Source organism: Cornus florida, unplaced genomic scaffold (genome assembly GCF_030987335.1).
Source record: "Cornus florida cultivar Cherokee Brave unplaced genomic scaffold, ASM3098733v1 CherokeeBrave_3.0.0_Hap2_Chr02, whole genome shotgun sequence".
In the NCBI taxonomy this organism is placed as follows: domain Eukaryota; kingdom Viridiplantae; phylum Streptophyta; class Magnoliopsida; order Cornales; family Cornaceae; genus Cornus; species Cornus florida.
Genome location: NW_026775572.1, coordinates 19,610,264 through 19,628,436, shown reverse-complemented (window position 1 = coordinate 19,628,436; position 18,173 = coordinate 19,610,264). Strand labels below are relative to the sequence as shown.

The 18,173-nt window shown below is 35.6% G+C and overlaps 2 protein-coding genes and 1 non-coding gene across 5 annotated transcripts; all 3 read right to left on the bottom strand.

The window, feature by feature from the left end:
* Nucleotides 1-1,139: 1,139 nt before the first annotated feature.
* Nucleotides 1,140-8,712, bottom strand: LOC132294092 (uncharacterized). Of its 3 annotated transcripts, none has more exons than XR_009477968.1 (3): nt 8,324-8,712; nt 4,744-6,413; nt 1,140-2,795 (listed from the first exon to the last, which is right to left on the bottom strand). XR_009477968.1 is itself a non-coding variant. In XM_059791816.1 (2 exons), the coding sequence occupies exon 2, from the start codon at nt 6,318-6,320 to the stop codon at nt 4,809-4,811; it is 1,512 nt and encodes a 503-aa protein (XP_059647799.1). In that variant the 5' UTR covers nt 6,321-6,413; nt 8,324-8,712; the 3' UTR covers nt 4,479-4,808. The 3 variants fall into 3 exon arrangements, 1 of the variants encoding a protein (XP_059647799.1); XR_009477967.1 differs by having other exon boundaries at nt 1,140-2,718; XM_059791816.1 differs by lacking the exon at nt 1,140-2,795 and having other exon boundaries at nt 4,479-6,413.
* Nucleotides 8,686-8,758, bottom strand: TRNAR-UCU (transfer RNA arginine (anticodon UCU)). The gene has a single exon. It is a non-coding gene; the product is annotated as a tRNA-Arg (tRNA).
* A 389-nt stretch (nt 8,759-9,147) lies between these two features.
* On the bottom strand, nt 9,148-15,170 carry LOC132294091 (methylcrotonoyl-CoA carboxylase beta chain, mitochondrial). Its single transcript, XM_059791815.1, has 10 exons — nt 14,821-15,170; nt 14,624-14,743; nt 13,164-13,598; nt 12,768-12,858; nt 11,749-11,990; nt 11,494-11,658; nt 11,010-11,084; nt 10,567-10,698; nt 9,987-10,043; nt 9,148-9,878 (listed from the first exon to the last, which is right to left on the bottom strand). The coding sequence occupies exons 1-10, from the start codon at nt 15,049-15,051 to the stop codon at nt 9,675-9,677; spliced, it is 1,752 nt and encodes a 583-aa protein (XP_059647798.1). The 5' UTR covers nt 15,052-15,170; the 3' UTR covers nt 9,148-9,674.
* Nucleotides 15,171-18,173: the final 3,003 nt, after the last annotated feature.

Genomic DNA, 18,173 nt, shown 5'->3' with positions numbered 1-18,173 from the left:
TTCGAGCGGGACGTATAAAATAACTTACCAAAAATTGATGAATAAATTATTTTTGTAAAATTTTAATATTTATTTTCTTCGTAAATATTTTACTGACAACCAAACACCAGAAAATAAAAAAATATTTTCTGAAAAATATTTTACATTCGGCTACAAATAAAGCTCAAATTCAAGCAAAAACACGCATACTTACAATATTGTCTTTTGCACCACGTACTAGAAGTAGAAGTAGAAGTAGAAGTAGAAGTAGAAAACCAGACATTCGCTGGGACCAAAAAAAAAAAAAAATATGGTAGACATTTGCTAAAAATATTTTACATTTAAACAAATAGAGCCACTATAAAAAAATATTAGCAAATGTCTACCTTTTTTTTTTTTTGTCCGAGCGAATGTCTGGTTTTTTACTTCTACTTCTAGTACGTGGTGCAAAAGACAATATTGTAAGTATGCGTGCTTTTGCTTGGATTTGAGCTTTATTTGTAGCCCAGCCTGGCATCGCCATTGACAAATTCAATCCCCTAGGTCGTTCCACCTGCTAACTTGTGTTGCTATTTTCTCTTCCAAAGCCAAAGTTGTTTTGGGATATGTGTTCAAAGTCAGGAGTAAAGAACTTGTAATATTATCAGTTGGTTTGAGTGTAGAATATTTTTTGATTTTATTTTTATTTTTAATTGTTGTAAAATATTTACGAAGAAAAAAAATATTAAAACCCAACAAAATAACCTATTCAGTAATTATTTGCAAGCTATGTTACACGCTTCTCACCCGATGGACTCAACTTCAACCTCAACCTCAACCTCAACCTCAACCAAAGCTTTTGCCAAATACCAAAAATTTTAGATAAAAGCAAATATTTTACCTGAAATATATATATATATATATATATATATATATATATATATATATATATTACGTTTAAACAAATGAAGCCTAACAAGTGTGTAGTTAAGAAAATGTTGGGTGACGCGGAGCAGCATTCATTTTTTATTTGGGATGTGAAGGCGAACTGAGAATTTATGATCTCATTTCACCCATTTTCCCTAGAAACAACACTTGGCAATCAAAGAAGAGAGCACTAAGAGAACGTAGCTCAAAGCAATCCATTATGCCAAATTGCCAGTCAATGAAACAGATTGCTCTTTCTTCTTTACTGTAGTATCTAGTATTTAATTAATGTCCAACCTAATTAAATAAATAAATAAAATTTGAGAGCCATTATGCACATATATCATACTTCTACACTGTTACACACACACACAATATCATCTTTGAATCTCCATCTTAATGCCATCCTGCATATGCAATCGATAACTTTGGCACCAGATCATCCACATCAATATTTATGCATCTTTTGAAAGTGACTGTGAATATAATACATGTAGTAAATTATAATCATACGACACTTGCACTTGACTGAAGAAGCAACAGGAGCGACCATAAACAACTGCGCAACCACAAGCGAGCAGTCATCTCCAACAACCGCAAGTTCTACAACGGTAGCCCATGCAGGCAAAATATCAATCCAAAGAGAAAAACTTGGTGCCTATCACTGTTATCCAAAAGTTTTGTATTACCAGTTGCATTCTCCGATTTCGTTGATCAAATCTCCATCTTTTGAGGCTATTGCCATGTATGGCAAAGAGAAATGACATGGCCAAAGAGGATTAGTAGTCTCTGTACTAAAAATAGCTCCTTAATAACCTCTGCCCTATTTTAGATGGCCGGACTCCTGCATATTCATCAGGTCATGGAACCCAAACTTCCATGCAACATCCTGTCAGAAGAAGTGTCTTATTGGAGTCCGTTGCTTCCATTTCCATGCCCAAAGTACACATAGGAACACTAAAGACTGACAAGTTTTCTGGGTAGATAGATTTTCCTCTAAAGGTGAGGATACCATCATCAAGCATCATGTAAGCAGCACGATCTAGGTCAATTGTCGTGGCACCAGAAGTTGTAACCCAAGGCGCTCTCTTTTGAGGACACTAAAATCACGAGGATGACAATAGCAGCTGAACAAGCCCAAAAAATCCCTTTCATCAGTGCAAACTCCACCAATTCAACTGGGTTTTTTCATAAAATGGTGTCTCAATAAAAACCCAATGACAATAACACTGGATCGCTTCATCAGCTATGGCTAGTCCACTCCAGCTGATGTGTCTGGCGGTGGAATCACGTGTTGTTAACGAAAAGCAATTTGTGAATGGAAAGACAGGTCTTTAGTGCAACCCCAGTTGTTTCGTTCACATAACCACAGCAATTATCATCTTCTGCAAGGCTACCGACTGCAGTCAATGAAGTGTGTTCCATGTCGAAGGAAGTCCTTAGTAGATTTTTAGTCAGTAGTTCTTCTGCTTCATTCCTTCACTGAAAGAGTGAATCTAAGAGCTAGTAGTTCATGCGGCAGGTGTCGCTAAATATGAAATAGCGGATCAAGCGGATGGTGCGAAGAATGCCTCTTTTTATTATTCGAGGCTTGTTGAGTCTTGCTCCTATGCTTGGCTTACGTGACCGGGTGAACAGACACCAGGGGCATGCCATCATTTTTGAAACTTTCACATTGCGGCCAAATGCCAATGCCAAATATACCAATAATCATGTCATCGCCAGAATTGGCTTAATTTTCAGACCAAAACTGTTCACATGCACCAATTATGATGATCTGAGAAGGAGCGGATATCGTTTTGTTGTCCATGTGGAATTATCATCCGCTGGAAGCTGACAAAGCCAGTTGGAAGGAGAAATCAGAATAATGAAAACAAATTCTGTAGATCAGTTCACTGTAGTTCGGACACCTACAAAAAAAAAATTGTTTGTGGGGAATTTTCTCCATGCTAGTTGAAAACTGTAATTGACAAAACCAACTGAATGAGTCAGAATGAGAAGCAATAGGTTATTGGGATTCATATAGTTATGGCCATATCTGAGTTGCAGTTCCTGCCATGAGGCCAGCCAGATTTATACATGTAGTTATGATCGTTACGTATCTCAAAATACCTCCCATCTTGGGAGTGAATTAGGTAAGGTTACCAAAATAAGAATAATAAATTAGTACAGTGTTGTCCAAAAGATCATAACTATGTGTATAAGATGGGAGTCCCATCTTAGTACAATGTTGTTCCAAAATAGCAAGACTTAGGCAAGGTTACCAACATAAGAATAATTAATTCATAGTATATGATAGCAGGGTCATTGACAACTGTAAGAACCTAAAGTGTCATTCTTGATATCAAATGATTCAGCTCTTCCCCAACAGAACACCCTTGGTAGGATCCTATCGCTGACAACGCCACACTAAGATTATATCATGAGTCTGCTACCATGCTAACTAGCTTGCTAGTAATTTATTGCCACATTAAAAGATGCTTAACATCAGTGTAAAAGAAACATATCTTACTATGGGCAATATTGAGGAGAAAAAACACCCAGTCATGGAAAAGAAATCAAAAAAGGGTTTCCTATCTGATCTTATAAGACCCAAAAAAGAGGATAGTACTTGTTATGAAGAGACCATTGAATAATGACTTCACAATTTTCATTATGGCTGCAAAACAGCAACTTCATGTGAAAATAATATCATCATCATCAATCTTGCATTTGTCCCATGTGGACGCAGTTGGTTACATGAATTCTCTTTTTCCATTTTTCCTATTATAAACCACGTCCCCACTAATATTTTGTTTTAAATAATTTTTTTTACTTCATTCCTGCAAGTTTTGTCAAACTCTTTATCGCTCACCTTCTAAACAAACAACCCATCTTCTGACTAAAGCATTTTTGGATCTACATTGTATGTCACCAAACCATTTAAGTCTGTTTTCTCTAATTTTAAAATCAGAAATCATTCAAGAATAATTTATGGCGTGATTTCTGGAAACACATTAATTAAGATCTATGTTTATTTTTCTAGAGTACAACTAGTTAGAAATTATCAGAATAATGAGGCTTTAGCCCCCCTTTAGGAAGGGCTTAAAAAATGACCGACACAAATGGAAATCACATTGATCCATACAGGATGCCTTTACTACAAAAACTAAACTGGAAGATGACCAGATGAAGTCAATTTATAAGATTATTCAAAACGAAGAATTTAAATTGGCAACTACTCATGCACAATGTGACGCCTTGTGCATGTATGAGAATCAATTCACAAAATCAAACAGCCCAGGTTTCTAATGTGGTGAGAAGACTTCAGGGAGAAAAGAAGTAGCAGTACTAATAGAAGGGTGATTGTTGAAACAGACAAATCAGGACTAATTATGAACATTTATGTGTCAGGTGTGGAACCTGGAGGAAAGGTGGTTGAATAAATAAATTTCCAGTGAGTCAGTAAAGAGCCTATAGTTCGTGATGCTGAAGCTAATCGACTTCTTCAGCTTCATTTTAATAAAATGAAAAAATAAAAATAAAAATAAAATAAAATAAATGTAATCACTGTTTCTTTGAGTATACTATGCAAACCAACAAATAAGAGAAGATTGCAAAGAAAAGGGTAGTTTTTAAAATGAAATGTAATAATTGAAATGGAAGTCAATTTACAAATGGATCTACAATGACTCAGGTGTGAGTCTTACACGGAACTTTTGAGATTAACCTTCAAATCCATGTCAGATGCACAAGAAACCAAAAAAAATAAAAATAAAAATAAAAATTGCTCCTACCTTCTCCTATCATCTTCTATGAAACTGGAAGAAAATGAGAAAGAAATAAAAGTACAATGTAGTGACAAGCAATCAAGCATACCTCAGCCAAAAGATCCTAAGTTACAAGAGTAAAAAATCCCAAAATATTGCAGCTGTCCAATAATTCTAGCCACCAACAGCAGCCAGGAACTTCCTCTTGCTTGCAGGTTCCTCGAGCAAAACCACGACATCTCTCACCTTGTCCAACAGCTCCTCCAGCTCATTCACACCAAACTGCTGATAGTCCACTTGTTTCTTGTACCTTTGCAGATATATTGCGTCAAAAAAACCCAAGTAAATTTGACAAGAATAGCTCACAAGAATCTCTTGAAGCTCGTGTTTGAACTGTTCGAGACTTTTGCATGGAGCAGCCATTTCCAAATAAGTGTTGTCTCCACCCCTCCTCTTATCATGTTCTTCTACAACCACCCTTTCATCATCTGATAATTCATCTGAAGATCGACAGTCTATGATGATATCAATGTTATCGTCTCGTGTTGCCTTCCCTTTCTTATCCCTTTTTGCCAGAACTAGCGGAGGAGCACTTGGGTCGGCTTGCAAGTTCCGCAAGTAGACAAACTTCTTATGTCCTTTTCCCTCTACAGCCATCGTGTCCGACATCTTCTTGAGAAGATTCACAAGCTTGAATGACCCATACTCTGAAACATAAAGAGGCCTCCCAAAAATTTTCTGGTACTCAGCAGGAACACAGGTAAGGGGCATACACCCTCCAGACAATTCAAGCAGCTTCTCCAGCTGCCCCTTCAAACAATTTAGGCCTCCAGGCTGTACCCACATCAAGTCATTCTGGTCACAGGAAGCAACAGCACCTCCTGAAACTTCATTCAAACCAGATGGAAGACTATGTGATCTCGTGGTTGTAGGAAAACAAGGCATGGAGATTGAAGTACTATTGTATTGAGATAGAGACTGAGATATCATTGAAAAATCCCTTGAGTTGTAAAAGCTTTGTGAGATCCCCCTATATACTATTGCTTCTTCTTCGTTCTGACCATCTGGGTTGTCATTGATTTGGCACCCTATCAGATACCCAGCAATGTCAGCTCGACCTCCACGAGGGGGAATAAAGACCTTAGTAGGGGGCACAAAGCCTTCCCCACGAGCCACACTAGGCCAGTCCCAAACAAATCTACCTGCATTACTAAGTGCAGATGAAACACCCACCCCAGAAGGAATGACAAGAATCACGCTATATCCACGTTGACCAAGTATGTGAAGTGCTGGAGCAAAATCAACGTCCCCCGAGATCAGCACTATGGAAGAAGGTGAAGGATTGTCAAGAGCAAAGAGGAACATGTCAACCAAGATGGCCTTGTCAGCAGCATCCTTCCTCACATTCGGGACATCAATGAGTTTGACACCAGTTCTCTGGCAGCCCTCTCTTAGTCGCCGGGGGAAGGCATTAAAATCCCCATAAGCAGAAAACATTGTAACAGCTCCCTTAATTACAGGATGGACCCGCAACGCCATTCTGATGTTGCCAGCCACATCTTCTGGCCGCACATCACTTGGGACAGGACAGTTCTCAATGTCCCAGAAAATAGCGACAGAACCGTGTGAGGAGCACCTGCTCTGCTGTGAAGGAGGCTGAGGTGAACTCGTGGATAAATTTGCCATGTGTGACCCACCTTGTTTCTAGGATTTAAGAGAACATTGAAACTGATGTATTTGGATTAGCCTTCATGTTTTCATTTTTAAATCTCAAGACTCCTGCAAGTGTCCAATAGATGAAAACAATTTAAGCAGCATACAACAATGTGCTTTTCATAACATTTTCAAAGTATAGACCCAATATCCATTAAATAAATCAAAAAAGAGGGGGTGGGGGATGGTGAAATTACTAAAGCTCTATGTCAAAGGAAGGGAAGCCTGAATTTGATCAGCCACAAAGCAATGATAAAGTAATTGGCGTTAATTCCTCGCATTGGTAACCAAGTGTACCCCCACAAATATGGTGAAACAATCAGAGGCTCAGTAGAGACAACTAAAGACGAGTTTCACTGTTTCCCATTAAGGTAATCATAATCTCCACCCACGTACATCGTACACATATTGGTAGATCAACGGGCCTCCAGAAGTACAGACTCTAGACCAACATCTCTCAATTCTATATGCATCTGTAACTCTCAGCCCAACCAGATATTATAGATAGATAAAGAACTTAAAAGTTACAGCTTAATTGAACTCTACCCTCAAACCCATAGCCCAAAAAGTTGTTGGAGCCAGACAAGTCCTAAACCTAACATATTTCACCTCAAACTGAACAAAGAACAACTTCAAATCCTAAAAATGAAAAACAAAAGATGGAAACTTCCCCTAAGTTGACCTTGAGAATTTCTCATTGGATTAAGTCCTGTGCAATGTTATAATTGTAACCAAAAGGCAAAAGAATAACCCAGAAAACAATAAGTATGTGAATGAAATTAAGATCAAGGATGGCATGCATAATGGAAGGAGATGGAAATTATGAACTTTGGGGCACAAAATACTATGGGACCCTCAGGCAGTACGACGGCAAGCATTCATATGATTATAATCTCTAATTGACAAATAAGATTACATTAAAATGATCCTACGATAATTATACTAACTTGACCTAAGATTGGTACTTCAACTCAGGACCGAGCAGGGGACTGAGGTCAGAATAAGGAGAAAGCAACATAATTAGACAGGATAATGGCTGACCACGGGGATGATGGCGACGATGATCAGGCTGTATGTGGGCTCGGAGACAACATATATGATTTAACTACAAGTAATTTACATTTCACAGTTTTCAAAATCCTTCAAAACAACTCAAAATCTCTTACTAAACAAATTATGGTTACAAGGAAGATGCATGCTGCCCTATTGCAAATTACTTGATATTGGCAGGAGGATGTCTATACACATCACAGGTAGAGCCAAGAAGAACATCACAAAGGGATAAACACCGAAACAGGATTCGAACTTGGGTGAATCTAAGGTAATAGAATAATTACCAAATAGACATTTGTAACCTACTGGTCTTTTCTTTTTCTCTCTTTTGGAATATTGTTAAGAACATTATATATCACATTCATATTGTTAGTAAAAACTTGGAAGAGCTTGAATCCCCCTCCTTCTTGGATAGAGAGCTTTTGGGTGCAACTTGGAGCCGCGAGATGCATTACACTAGTAATCAAAATCACGCACAACTGTCATTTGCAAAACAGTAATATCAAAACAGAAAATTCACAATTATTGTCTTTGGACAAAACAACATTGCTCAAAAAGTAAACCTTCGTCTTGCCGGGAAAATACATCTATAAGGATGTGATCTATAATTCGTAGCAGCAACTAAAGATTGTATTGTAACTCAATCAGTAAATTAAATCTACACATAATTTTAGAAAGATTACTCCTAAATTCACTCTAACATATTGGGGAGCAGAATACATTGTATGAGCAACATAGTCCTAATATGAGTGACTTAATTCAGATAAAGACTTCCAAAGAAGATTGTTAACATACACACACAGATAATTAGATACAAACACAAATTTCAGCCTTCAGTTCTTCTAATTTTCGTTTAACATATCAATGAATAATGAAAATTATGAAACCAAATAAAAAAGAACCCAACGAGAGAGAGAGAGTACCTGAGAGAGAGACAATTCTATCTATATCGAGCTCCAATAGAGATTGTGCACCCCATCCCTAAAAGAAATATAATATAAATCAATTGAAAATGAAATGATCAACAAATCTAAGAAGATTTGTGTGATCGTTATGTTATTGAACAGACATATATACAGAAGAAATATACAATGTCAAAATATGACAAAACCTAGGTTAAAAATAATTAGAACAAACAGGTGAATGGGAGGGCCAGTGGAGGATCTAACGCTTCTTCGAGGGGGGAGAGATCTTTTAACTGACCAAGATGCATAAATGGGCGTGTTTTAAAAGTTGTCGTGAATGGGCGTTTGAAACGTAAAAAGTAACAAAAAGTTACTTTTTACACGCCCGGTGGGACTCGAACCCACAATCGCCTGATTAGAAGTCAGACGCCTTATCCGTTAGGCCACGGGCGCCTTCGTTGCTAAAGAAACCATCTTATTATATTTATATAAAACAGCCTTTTTTTTTTCCATCGAATCCCTTTCGTTCTGGTTACTTTGGATCATGTTACCGTTTCGTGTTTTATGTTTGTGGCCGTAAGTTTATAAAAAAAGACCATGCTTGTGGTGCATGTTATTGTTTTAATTTTAAAAATGTTGGAAAACAACTGATCAGAACAGGGGAAGAAGAAACCATGTATGCTAGGCTTGCTACCTTTAAACCTTCTCAAAAACTGTTGTGCATGGAATTTAATAAATGTCAACACAAACCTCTCAAGTACCCTTTCAGTCACACTTTGGCACCTGCTCAAATGCTATTTTCTCCATTTAACAGTAATGCGACCATCTTAGAACAAAGTTGATGGTTTTTAAATGCTCATAACATTCAATAATTTCAATAGAGTTCAAACATGCACCAATAATACAATAATTTGACTCAACAAACATATGGAGGAAGGCTTGTCATCATATCCATAGAGGCACTTAGGTTTTCTGAAAATGAAGAGTGTCAAATTCACATCTCAATTTCCTGCTCATACAATAACTTCAATCTAGGCCATGCTTAGCATCAAAGTAATCAAACTATATAGGTAAGCTGTAATTGCCTTACATTATGTTTGTACCACCACTATCAACTGATGTGCGTTGAGGAAATGAGAAGACTTGGTGTTGATTAGAGATGGCATTGAATCGATTTAGGGACAAGGAAGCAAGTATGGCGCACCATATGCATCACCCACAAAAGAGATGGGACATTCACACTCATTCAACATGTAAATGCAGCGGAGCAACATTAAAGTTTAAGAGAACTTAGTTTGGCCATCAAGCAGCAAGCATTTGGCTGCCAATGCCTTTTTTTTATTATTTATGAAATATAAATCATGCAGTGTTACATTCTAAATACACCATACTTCGTACTTTCTGGGGCACGGTTGATGGAAGCAGAGATGCAGAAACCTATGATTTTTCTTGTGTCTGCCGGATCAATGATGCCATCATCCCAGAGTCTTGCTGTGGAGTAATAAGCACTACTTTCTCTATCATATGCCTCCACAACTTTTGCCTTGAATTTTTCCTCCTCTTCCTTCGCCCACTGCAAAGTGTGCACACAGGAGTTCAAACCAACAGGCGGAGGCAAATCATGGTGCTTTAACTCAAAATAACATTATTTTTCTCAGAAACACAGGGAAGGGAGTCGTACCTGAATTCCTTGTTTTTTCTTGTTGCTCTTTTCTATTTGGGAGAGCACACCAGCAGCCTGAATCATGCCACCAATACAAAGTAAATAAGTCTATACAAACTAATTTTCACAGGAGCTTTTCATGCCTAAGCACACAGATAAATTCAGATCTCAAAAAGATAGTACTCTAAATGTGTATAGTATGAAATCAGGAAGTTAACATCACCGTGTAAAATCAGGAAACCAGGAGATTGATAACGTTTGGCAAAAGATCCATAAATGAAATGCAAAATGTTAAAGATTGTCTTAGTGGAAAAAAAAGTATTGAATGGTGAAGAAATTTTCCAAGAAAAAGAAATAAATGGGCCATTAAAAAAATGTGTGTGAATGTTGAGCATAACTTAAAAAGTTACACCTATTATTCATCAATATAAAAGCATAATTACTGAATTAAGCAGGACATGTTTGGGTTGCATACACGTAACAAAAATATTGCATATAGTTCAAAATTAATGAATCAGGTACACTTAGAGCGGAGGAAAACACAAAATACAGATTTTTGACATCTGGGTTATATGCACAAGTGTAGTTGAGTAAACACCTGAGCACCCCCCATCACCGATATTTTGGCATTTGGCCAGAAGAACATGAAATTGGGACTATATGCACGGCCACACATCGCATAGTTTCCAGCACCAAAGCTTCCACCAACAATAATGGTAACTTTAGGAACCTGTACCAACATTGATCATAAGAAGAGCGGAAGTATTTTTCTTATTTTTGATTTTTGACTTTTTTTTTTTTGATTTTTTTTTTTTTTTTGGTGACTTAAAACTGTTATTAAAGAACAATGTAAAAATATGTACTTGTGACTTGAAAACTTTTTATTTCTATAACATATAAACGCTTTCAAGTTACATTTAGAAATAAGAAGGTTAGCGATTAGAAATTGTTATTATATCTGAAAGATTAACATAATTAGATGGGAAACTGTGGCACATAAATTGATTGAATTAGCTATAGAGAGAAGTGGACAAAACTAACCTTGGCACACGAAACCGCCATCACCATTTTTGCTCCTGATTTTGCTATACCATTTGCCTCAGATTTTGAGCCAACCTACCATACACATAAACGTCATAAATCCGTGGTAACTAAATTCAAATGAACTTCCAATCTCAAGAAATATGATTTCATCGAAAAGGAACAACAGGAACAAACAGTTGTCCAAACATGCTCATCAAATGCCAAAGATCATAATTTCAGCGACAAGCAAAAAATGGATGACGTTCAAACTCAGTTTTGACCCAGTTTATCCTTCTATTTGATCATCTAGAAAATTAATCCCCAACTGCTAATTGGCATACTTCTATTCATCATCACCTCCTAATTTTGAAATATTCATAAAGCCAGGAACCTAAAAATTTTATCGCATTCATTTGATGGGCATCCTTACTTTACAAATTTGATGTCACAATTGATGGAAAGCTTCAATGAGTAATCAATAGAAAACTTGAGAATTTTTTACCATAAAGCCTGTGATGTTTTGAAGGAAGACCAAAGGAATGTTACGTTGAGCACATAATTCAATGAAGTGGGCCCCTTTCAGAGCAGATTCGTTAAATAGTATCCCATTGTTCCCAATAATTCCCACTGGCTGTCCCAAAATTCTAGCAAAGCCGGTTACAAGGGTCTGCATAAAGGCAACTGTAATTAGCAAACTATAAAATAGCATTAGTAAAAACAAAATGACATAGCATTCCAGTGATCCAAATGCCCTCACAGTGCCATACAATTTCTTGAATTCATCAAATTCACTTCCATCAACAATGCGAGCGATAACTGATCGAATATCAAAAGACTGCTTGAGGTCTGTTGGTGCAATGGAACGAAGCTCCTTTACATCATACAATGGCTCTTTATAGTCAGGGCTGTTATTTTGCCATCCATTTATCAACCCTTGATTCCCAGCCATGTGCAAGTTCTTAATGATATTCCTCCCTATAGCTAGTCCATGCAGTTCATCTACAAAAATAGACATAAAATCTCACTATGTCATCGCTATGATAGGAAGCAATAGGTTCAGATTCCTGTTTGGCAAATTGTCCTGGAGGGGGAGAAAGAGAGAGAGAAAGAATGGAACTTCTTTTTCATATCTATTTATAAAGGTCTGACAAGCGTGAGATTTAACATTTCATACTTCCTCTTTTTTTCCTTTTCTCTGGTCAGAGAAGAATGTACTTATGACATCAGATTTAAATCTTCAGCACTTGAATATGTAAGTGCCCCATCTGGACAATGATTCACAAAATTTGCATTTTTCAATGTTTTACAACGGAGTTAAATTTCCCTAATCTTTCTCATTTTCAGGACCCGCAAACTCTGTCAATTAGATGTGTTCATTATAATCATATAATATGCCTAAAAAGGTGCAAAAGCAGAGTGTTGTAACATGTCTTCTATAAAGGTAAGTTCCCAAATGCTTATATAGCTGCTGCTTCAACAAAACAAATTATTGGGTATTCATTACCCTTCAAGTTATCTAATAAAACTTGGGGCCAAGTGTGCACCCCAGAACTAAGTAATCCTGCATATGCCGCCGAGACACGGGTGCAGGATATTGTTAACAACAGCAACCAACTGGCTTAATGGTTAAAATGAAATAAAACAAAATAACGTCCTTTTGACTCTTAGTTCATAAATGCCAATGTCAGACTTCAATGTCAAAATTACATTACTTTGCCACCTAATTCTTCACATAGTCTATGATCCATAAATCATGAGATAAAGAAACAGGAATACCTTGAGCAAAATAATCTGAAACACCTGATGTCTTGCAATGCACAATTGCGCCCCCCAAATCCTCAGCAGAAACTTCCTCTCCAGTAGCAGCCTGCCAAAACTTCGCCTTTAGATACATCTAACCCATGGTATTTGATACATGTGCACATGCGGATGTCCTATACACACTTCAGTTTGCATATATTTAAAAAGCCCATGAACAGATGCATATAAGCATACTTAACTTTCTTTTATCTGTGAGATGCATATTTACATAACTTTTAATCTAAGGGATGTATATATCATTTATGTCTATAATAAACCATAATATATCCATATTATGCAAAGTGATTATGAAATGGATCTAAAGGTTATGACGTGAGGTATTTCTGGAAAATCAGAACACCCTGCACTAACCTTCACAAGTGGAGGGCCAGCTAGAAATATAGTGCCATTCCCTTTCACCATTACACTTTCATCAGCCATTGCAGGAATATAAGCACCGCCTGCAGTACAAGAACCTAATACCAGTGCAATTTGTGGAATTCCTTCTGCAGACATATTAGCTTGATTGTAGAAAATTCTACCAAAATTATCCTTGTCAGGAAATACATCTGCCTGCTTTGGAAGGAAAGCACCTCCACTATCAACAAGATATAAACATGGTAGTTTGCATTGAGCTGCAATCTCTTGTGCCCTAAGATGTTTTTTGACAGTGATGGGATAATAAGTTCCTCCCTTCACTGTGGGGTCATTTGCTACAAACATACAAAGTCTTCCATGCACTGGTCCAATTCCGGTAATTATCCCAGCAGACGGTAAGGGTTCGTCATATAGTTCATGGCCTGCAAGCTTAACCCATGAAACATGAATTAGGAGCAGAAACATCACAAAATAACTCAAACAAAAAATAATATGAATGCAATCGACAGTAAGAGTTTGTTTTAATCTGAATACTAGAATTCATGAATGTTTCTCAGGTAGAGCTGTCTGTGTATGTTTGTGTGGGTGTATTGGAGGTCAATCTTCTAATGTTATGGGAACATTTAATTGACCAAGAATGAGCTCCGCCAAGAATTGTGCTGTCTGAGGAACAAGTGCTTCTGAAATCTACACTGGCCGGGTGTGATCCTTATTGTTGGACGAACGATGTAGCTCGTAGTTCTATTTTTAATCATGAATAAATCAATTTTACGGCCAGTGCATGCTCGGCAATCCCGAGAATAAAGCCACAAACTAGTTGGTCCCCTCCACGCACATTGCGACAAAAGGTTTGCAACAACGTAGTTTAGCCCCTATTCCTCGGAAAATTCTATTTCTCATAGAAAGCAAACCAATGTGCCTAATCAACCTTTCATTAAAAGCAAAATAAATGTCAACGCTTGGTCATCCAACCAACCATTGAATGTTCAGTTTTAAACCTTGTAATTTATGAGTGAACTATCGGGTTGAGTGATTTCCTTATGTTTAAATAACCAAATGGTCCGAATTGCAAACCAATTGCACTGTCTCCTATAATTCGACATCATAGTAAAAAATTTATCATTCAAGGCAGTATAGACATACACCCCATTCTTCATCTTCTTCTTATTTTTATTTTATTTTCTCTATTATTTTCTCTATCTATTATAAACCTAGAGAAGGCAATATCATTGAGATTATTCCATAACATCCTCTTCTCTATTAGTTTCCAATTAATTTGGGACTACTGAGTAAGTTATCAACCAATTTGTTTTATTTTTTATTTTTATTTTTAATTATATATTCTGTCTACATGATTCTTATGGTTAAGCTTAACAGTGATTCAACTTCCAACAGCAAAAGAGAAATGACGGTATATAAACAACAAAAAGTTAACAGCAAAAAATCTATATAACCTGAGAAAGCTCAATGAAAGAAGAGCCAGGATCAATGAGGCGATCGATTCTCTCTCTGGGTAGAAGCTTATTCCTACTTCTATTTCTCTTCACAGATTCAGGTCCTCCTCCAGCCAAAACCTATAAAAAACAAAAACCCAATTCGTCACACTATATACACACAAAGATATATAAAGAGAGAGAGAGGTAAAGGGGACCTTGTCGATGTGAGAGTGAAGTTGGGATATGATGGTGTCCATGAGCTTTGAATTATGAGCGAATGCGTCGGAGCTCCGGTCGACGCCGTCGGGAAGGACACCCAAACAGAGATGTCTTGTGCTCTGGAGAAATGGATGGATTGAGTTGTTGTTCCTCCTCCATGAAATTGGATTTGAAGTAGCTGATGCTTTCACTGCTGAAGTTATTCTTCTTGCCAATGCCCTACTCATTTCGAGTTTCTCTATCTCTCCTCTGCTTTTGCCGAGGGATGGATTACTCTCTTCTTCCTTTATCGTTGTCGCTAGCTTGCCTGTAACACATATCCATTTCAGTTGTGGCACAAATATTAAGTAATAATAAATATTAAAATAATAAAACGAGATAGGTATGGACACTCATCTTTAGAATGAAATGACATAATTGCCTTCAAAAATAAGCACTCTACAATATTATCCCATATGCTTTTGAGTAGAATTTTGAATTTTCGTTGCTAAAATTCTTAAATGGAGTACAAATGAAAAAAAAAAAAATGTGAATATTATTTTCAATAATAAAATACCTTATATGGAGAACACAATTAAATAATTAGGCTCATAAGTTGGAATTAAAAAAACAAATAGAATTCATGTAACCACACTACAAGAATTCAGGGTATTAGGGACAAAAAAATTTATTCTTAAAGATGGCGAAGCTGTCCCTAATACCTTTTGGAAACCTTCGATGCAATCGTCTTAATATGTAAATCGTTTCAAATACTTATTCGGGACAGATAATTGTCCTGTTCCAAATACCTATTGGGGACAGATAATTGTCTTCCCCAAATAACATACAATGACTATTTCATTTAGGCATTGATGACTGACTGACTTAATATGAAAATGAATTTCTTGTACAAGCTTTTCAATATTAAGTCAAAGTTATGACAACCAAACGCGCGAATAAGGGAAGTTCAAATTTTATTATTATTATTATTTTGGTTGGTAAAACGAGTACCTATTATTTCTGCTATTTTCATTTATGTGTTTCATTCATTAAAAATATTAAGAAACTGAATTTCATGTGAACACAAGTAAAGAAGCTAAATTTTAATGGCCATTACTTAAAAAACAATGTACAAATCCCACTTACATCAATTCCACTCAAATATGTACCAAATAATATAGTATCTAGACATCAATGTTTGAATACATTCATCCAATAGAAGTTATCGAATGCCTCTGATGATGATTAATTGGGTCACCGTATTGTCCTGCATTATTAAACAAATGAATATACAACCATTAAACAGAATAAATGACTCCAAAACTAAAATCCAGATACCAACATAATAGCAATGTAATCCGTATTTGAAAGTGATACGCATATGTAACACATATGCTTGAATGCCAAAGTCATTTAAATTTAGAATAGCAATGTAATGCAGTATTTGAAAGTGATACTTTGGCAATTTGTAAGGCAATTCAAGAAAGAATTAGTTGATACATATGCTATATAGATATTTCCTCCATATTGCATCAGCCGCAAGAGGCTTATATGTTAAACCATGTTTCAAGTCCAAGATCAATCAATGAACGAAATAGTTAAAAAGAACTATTCTGCATAATAAACTACATGCATTTGATTGACTAATGTCCTCAATAGTTTGAAAATAAGTTGAATGTGACTGTATATCTTAATTCTATTTTATGAATGAAAAAGCTTTTTCTTTGCCAGAATAAAATAGAAACCAAAACTAAAAAAAATAAAACGATTTTATTTCAATAATGATAAATTCTCTGATCCAGTCTTGAAGTTGGGAAGCAACTTTTCTTATGACACAGGCTATTTTTCTTATGCATACTTGAGGACTAAAACGTTGCCTCATAACCTGAGAAAGATGAAGATAGGTATAATGACAATAAAAATTACTTAAGCATATAAAAGTACCATTATCATATATAGAATTTTCTGCAATCATGATCAACTAGAATGAACTGACAAAATCATTTACTCTTATAAAAATAATCAAACCCACTAAAGTGACTAATATTTTTGAAACAATTGAATTAACACAAGCACGTAGGTCACAACCTGTCCTCAATAAGAGAAGAATGAAATCTGTTTCTAGAGATGACATTCATTACTAATTAATATGACATCTTAAGCTAGTGAAAAGGTCCGTGTAATTTGGGTGGCTTTATTTAGCCAATGAGCCCTTATCCAATAAAACAATGACCTTCCACATCCCAATTTTACTAATTTACAAAGAGGTTTGGCAAAATTAAAGGAAAAACAAAAACTTAAATTGATTATTACCCCTTTTTTATATTTTTTTTAATCCCTACTTCAGCAAAACTAATTTTAATAATATAAATAAAACAAATGACAAAAAAAAAAAAATCATGAAAAACCAAAATATCCCAATTACTTTCTATCAATTATCTTTTTCCCTATTTCTCAATCATGATTTCAGAATAAAAAAATGATCTGTTTACTGTTTTTTTATCTTTGTCACTAGATTAATCAATTATCAATTGTTTAAGTTAGGAGAAATTAAAGGTTGCACTGGTAGGAAATCAAACATTTAAGTTTTCAAAGGGCGTTCAAATTAAAGACACAAAATTGAAGACAAAAACATAGACATATAAATACAAATACACACTAATCCTTTAAAAGTTTGGAAAGATTACCTTCAAAAGGTTGGAGAACCGATTTATGCCGCCATCTGTATTTTCTATCTAAACAAAACTTTCTCTTCTTTTTCACTGTAATTTGGGTGTGTATCAAAGCATCGGAAAAAAAAACAAAAAACAAAAGAAAATGAGTGGAGCTACAGTTCAGAAAATTCAAATCTGTTTCGCCGATCTTTAAGAGGCCAATTAATTAAAAAGTAATTAGAAAAATATTTTGCCTATTGTTGTTATTGTCATTTGTTTTAAATACTAACAATGAAGACCAAAAAGATATTTGGAACAGTGTCTTGTATGATTAGAAAAATAGAGGATTTAGGATATTTTTATTTATTTATAAAAGTAAATTCATACTTTTATCATTTCTTACTTACATAATAAAATAAATTTTCTCTCTAAACAAATTAAGGATTAGCACCGTTGTTTCATTTTTTTTTATTTTTTTATTTTTTATCTAAGCACAAGAAAAAATTAACAGTAATATTTTTTTTCCCTCCTTTGATGTTGATATATTTTTTTTCATGTCCCTCTTAGTTGTAATAATTGTAACTTCTTTTATATGGAAAAAGTTTTTATAACATAATGATATGCTTACATTAATAAGATTAAAATTCAATTCTGGTACCAGGTCACTACTTTTCAAATGGAGATCTGGAATTTGAATCTCAAGGAGACATGCGTGG

What these genes read in the sequence shown, in the direction of transcription:
- LOC132294092 (XM_059791816.1), bottom strand. Translation starts at nt 6,320, where the DNA reads ATGGCAAATTTATCCACGAGTTCACCTCAGCCTCCTTCACAGCAGAGC.
- LOC132294091 (XM_059791815.1), bottom strand. Translation starts at nt 15,051, where the DNA reads ATGAGTAGGGCATTGGCAAGAAGAATAACTTCAGCAGTGAAAGCATCA. An exon ending in TTCAGATTATTTTGCTCAAG is followed by an intron (nt 11,991 to 12,767) that starts GTATTCCTGTTT and finishes CTATTTTTGTAG; the next exon opens with ATGAACTGCATGGACTAGCT. An exon ending in TCAAGAAATTGTATGGCACT is followed by an intron (nt 11,659 to 11,748) that starts GTGAGGGCATTT and finishes GCCTTTATGCAG; the next exon opens with ACCCTTGTAACCGGCTTTGC.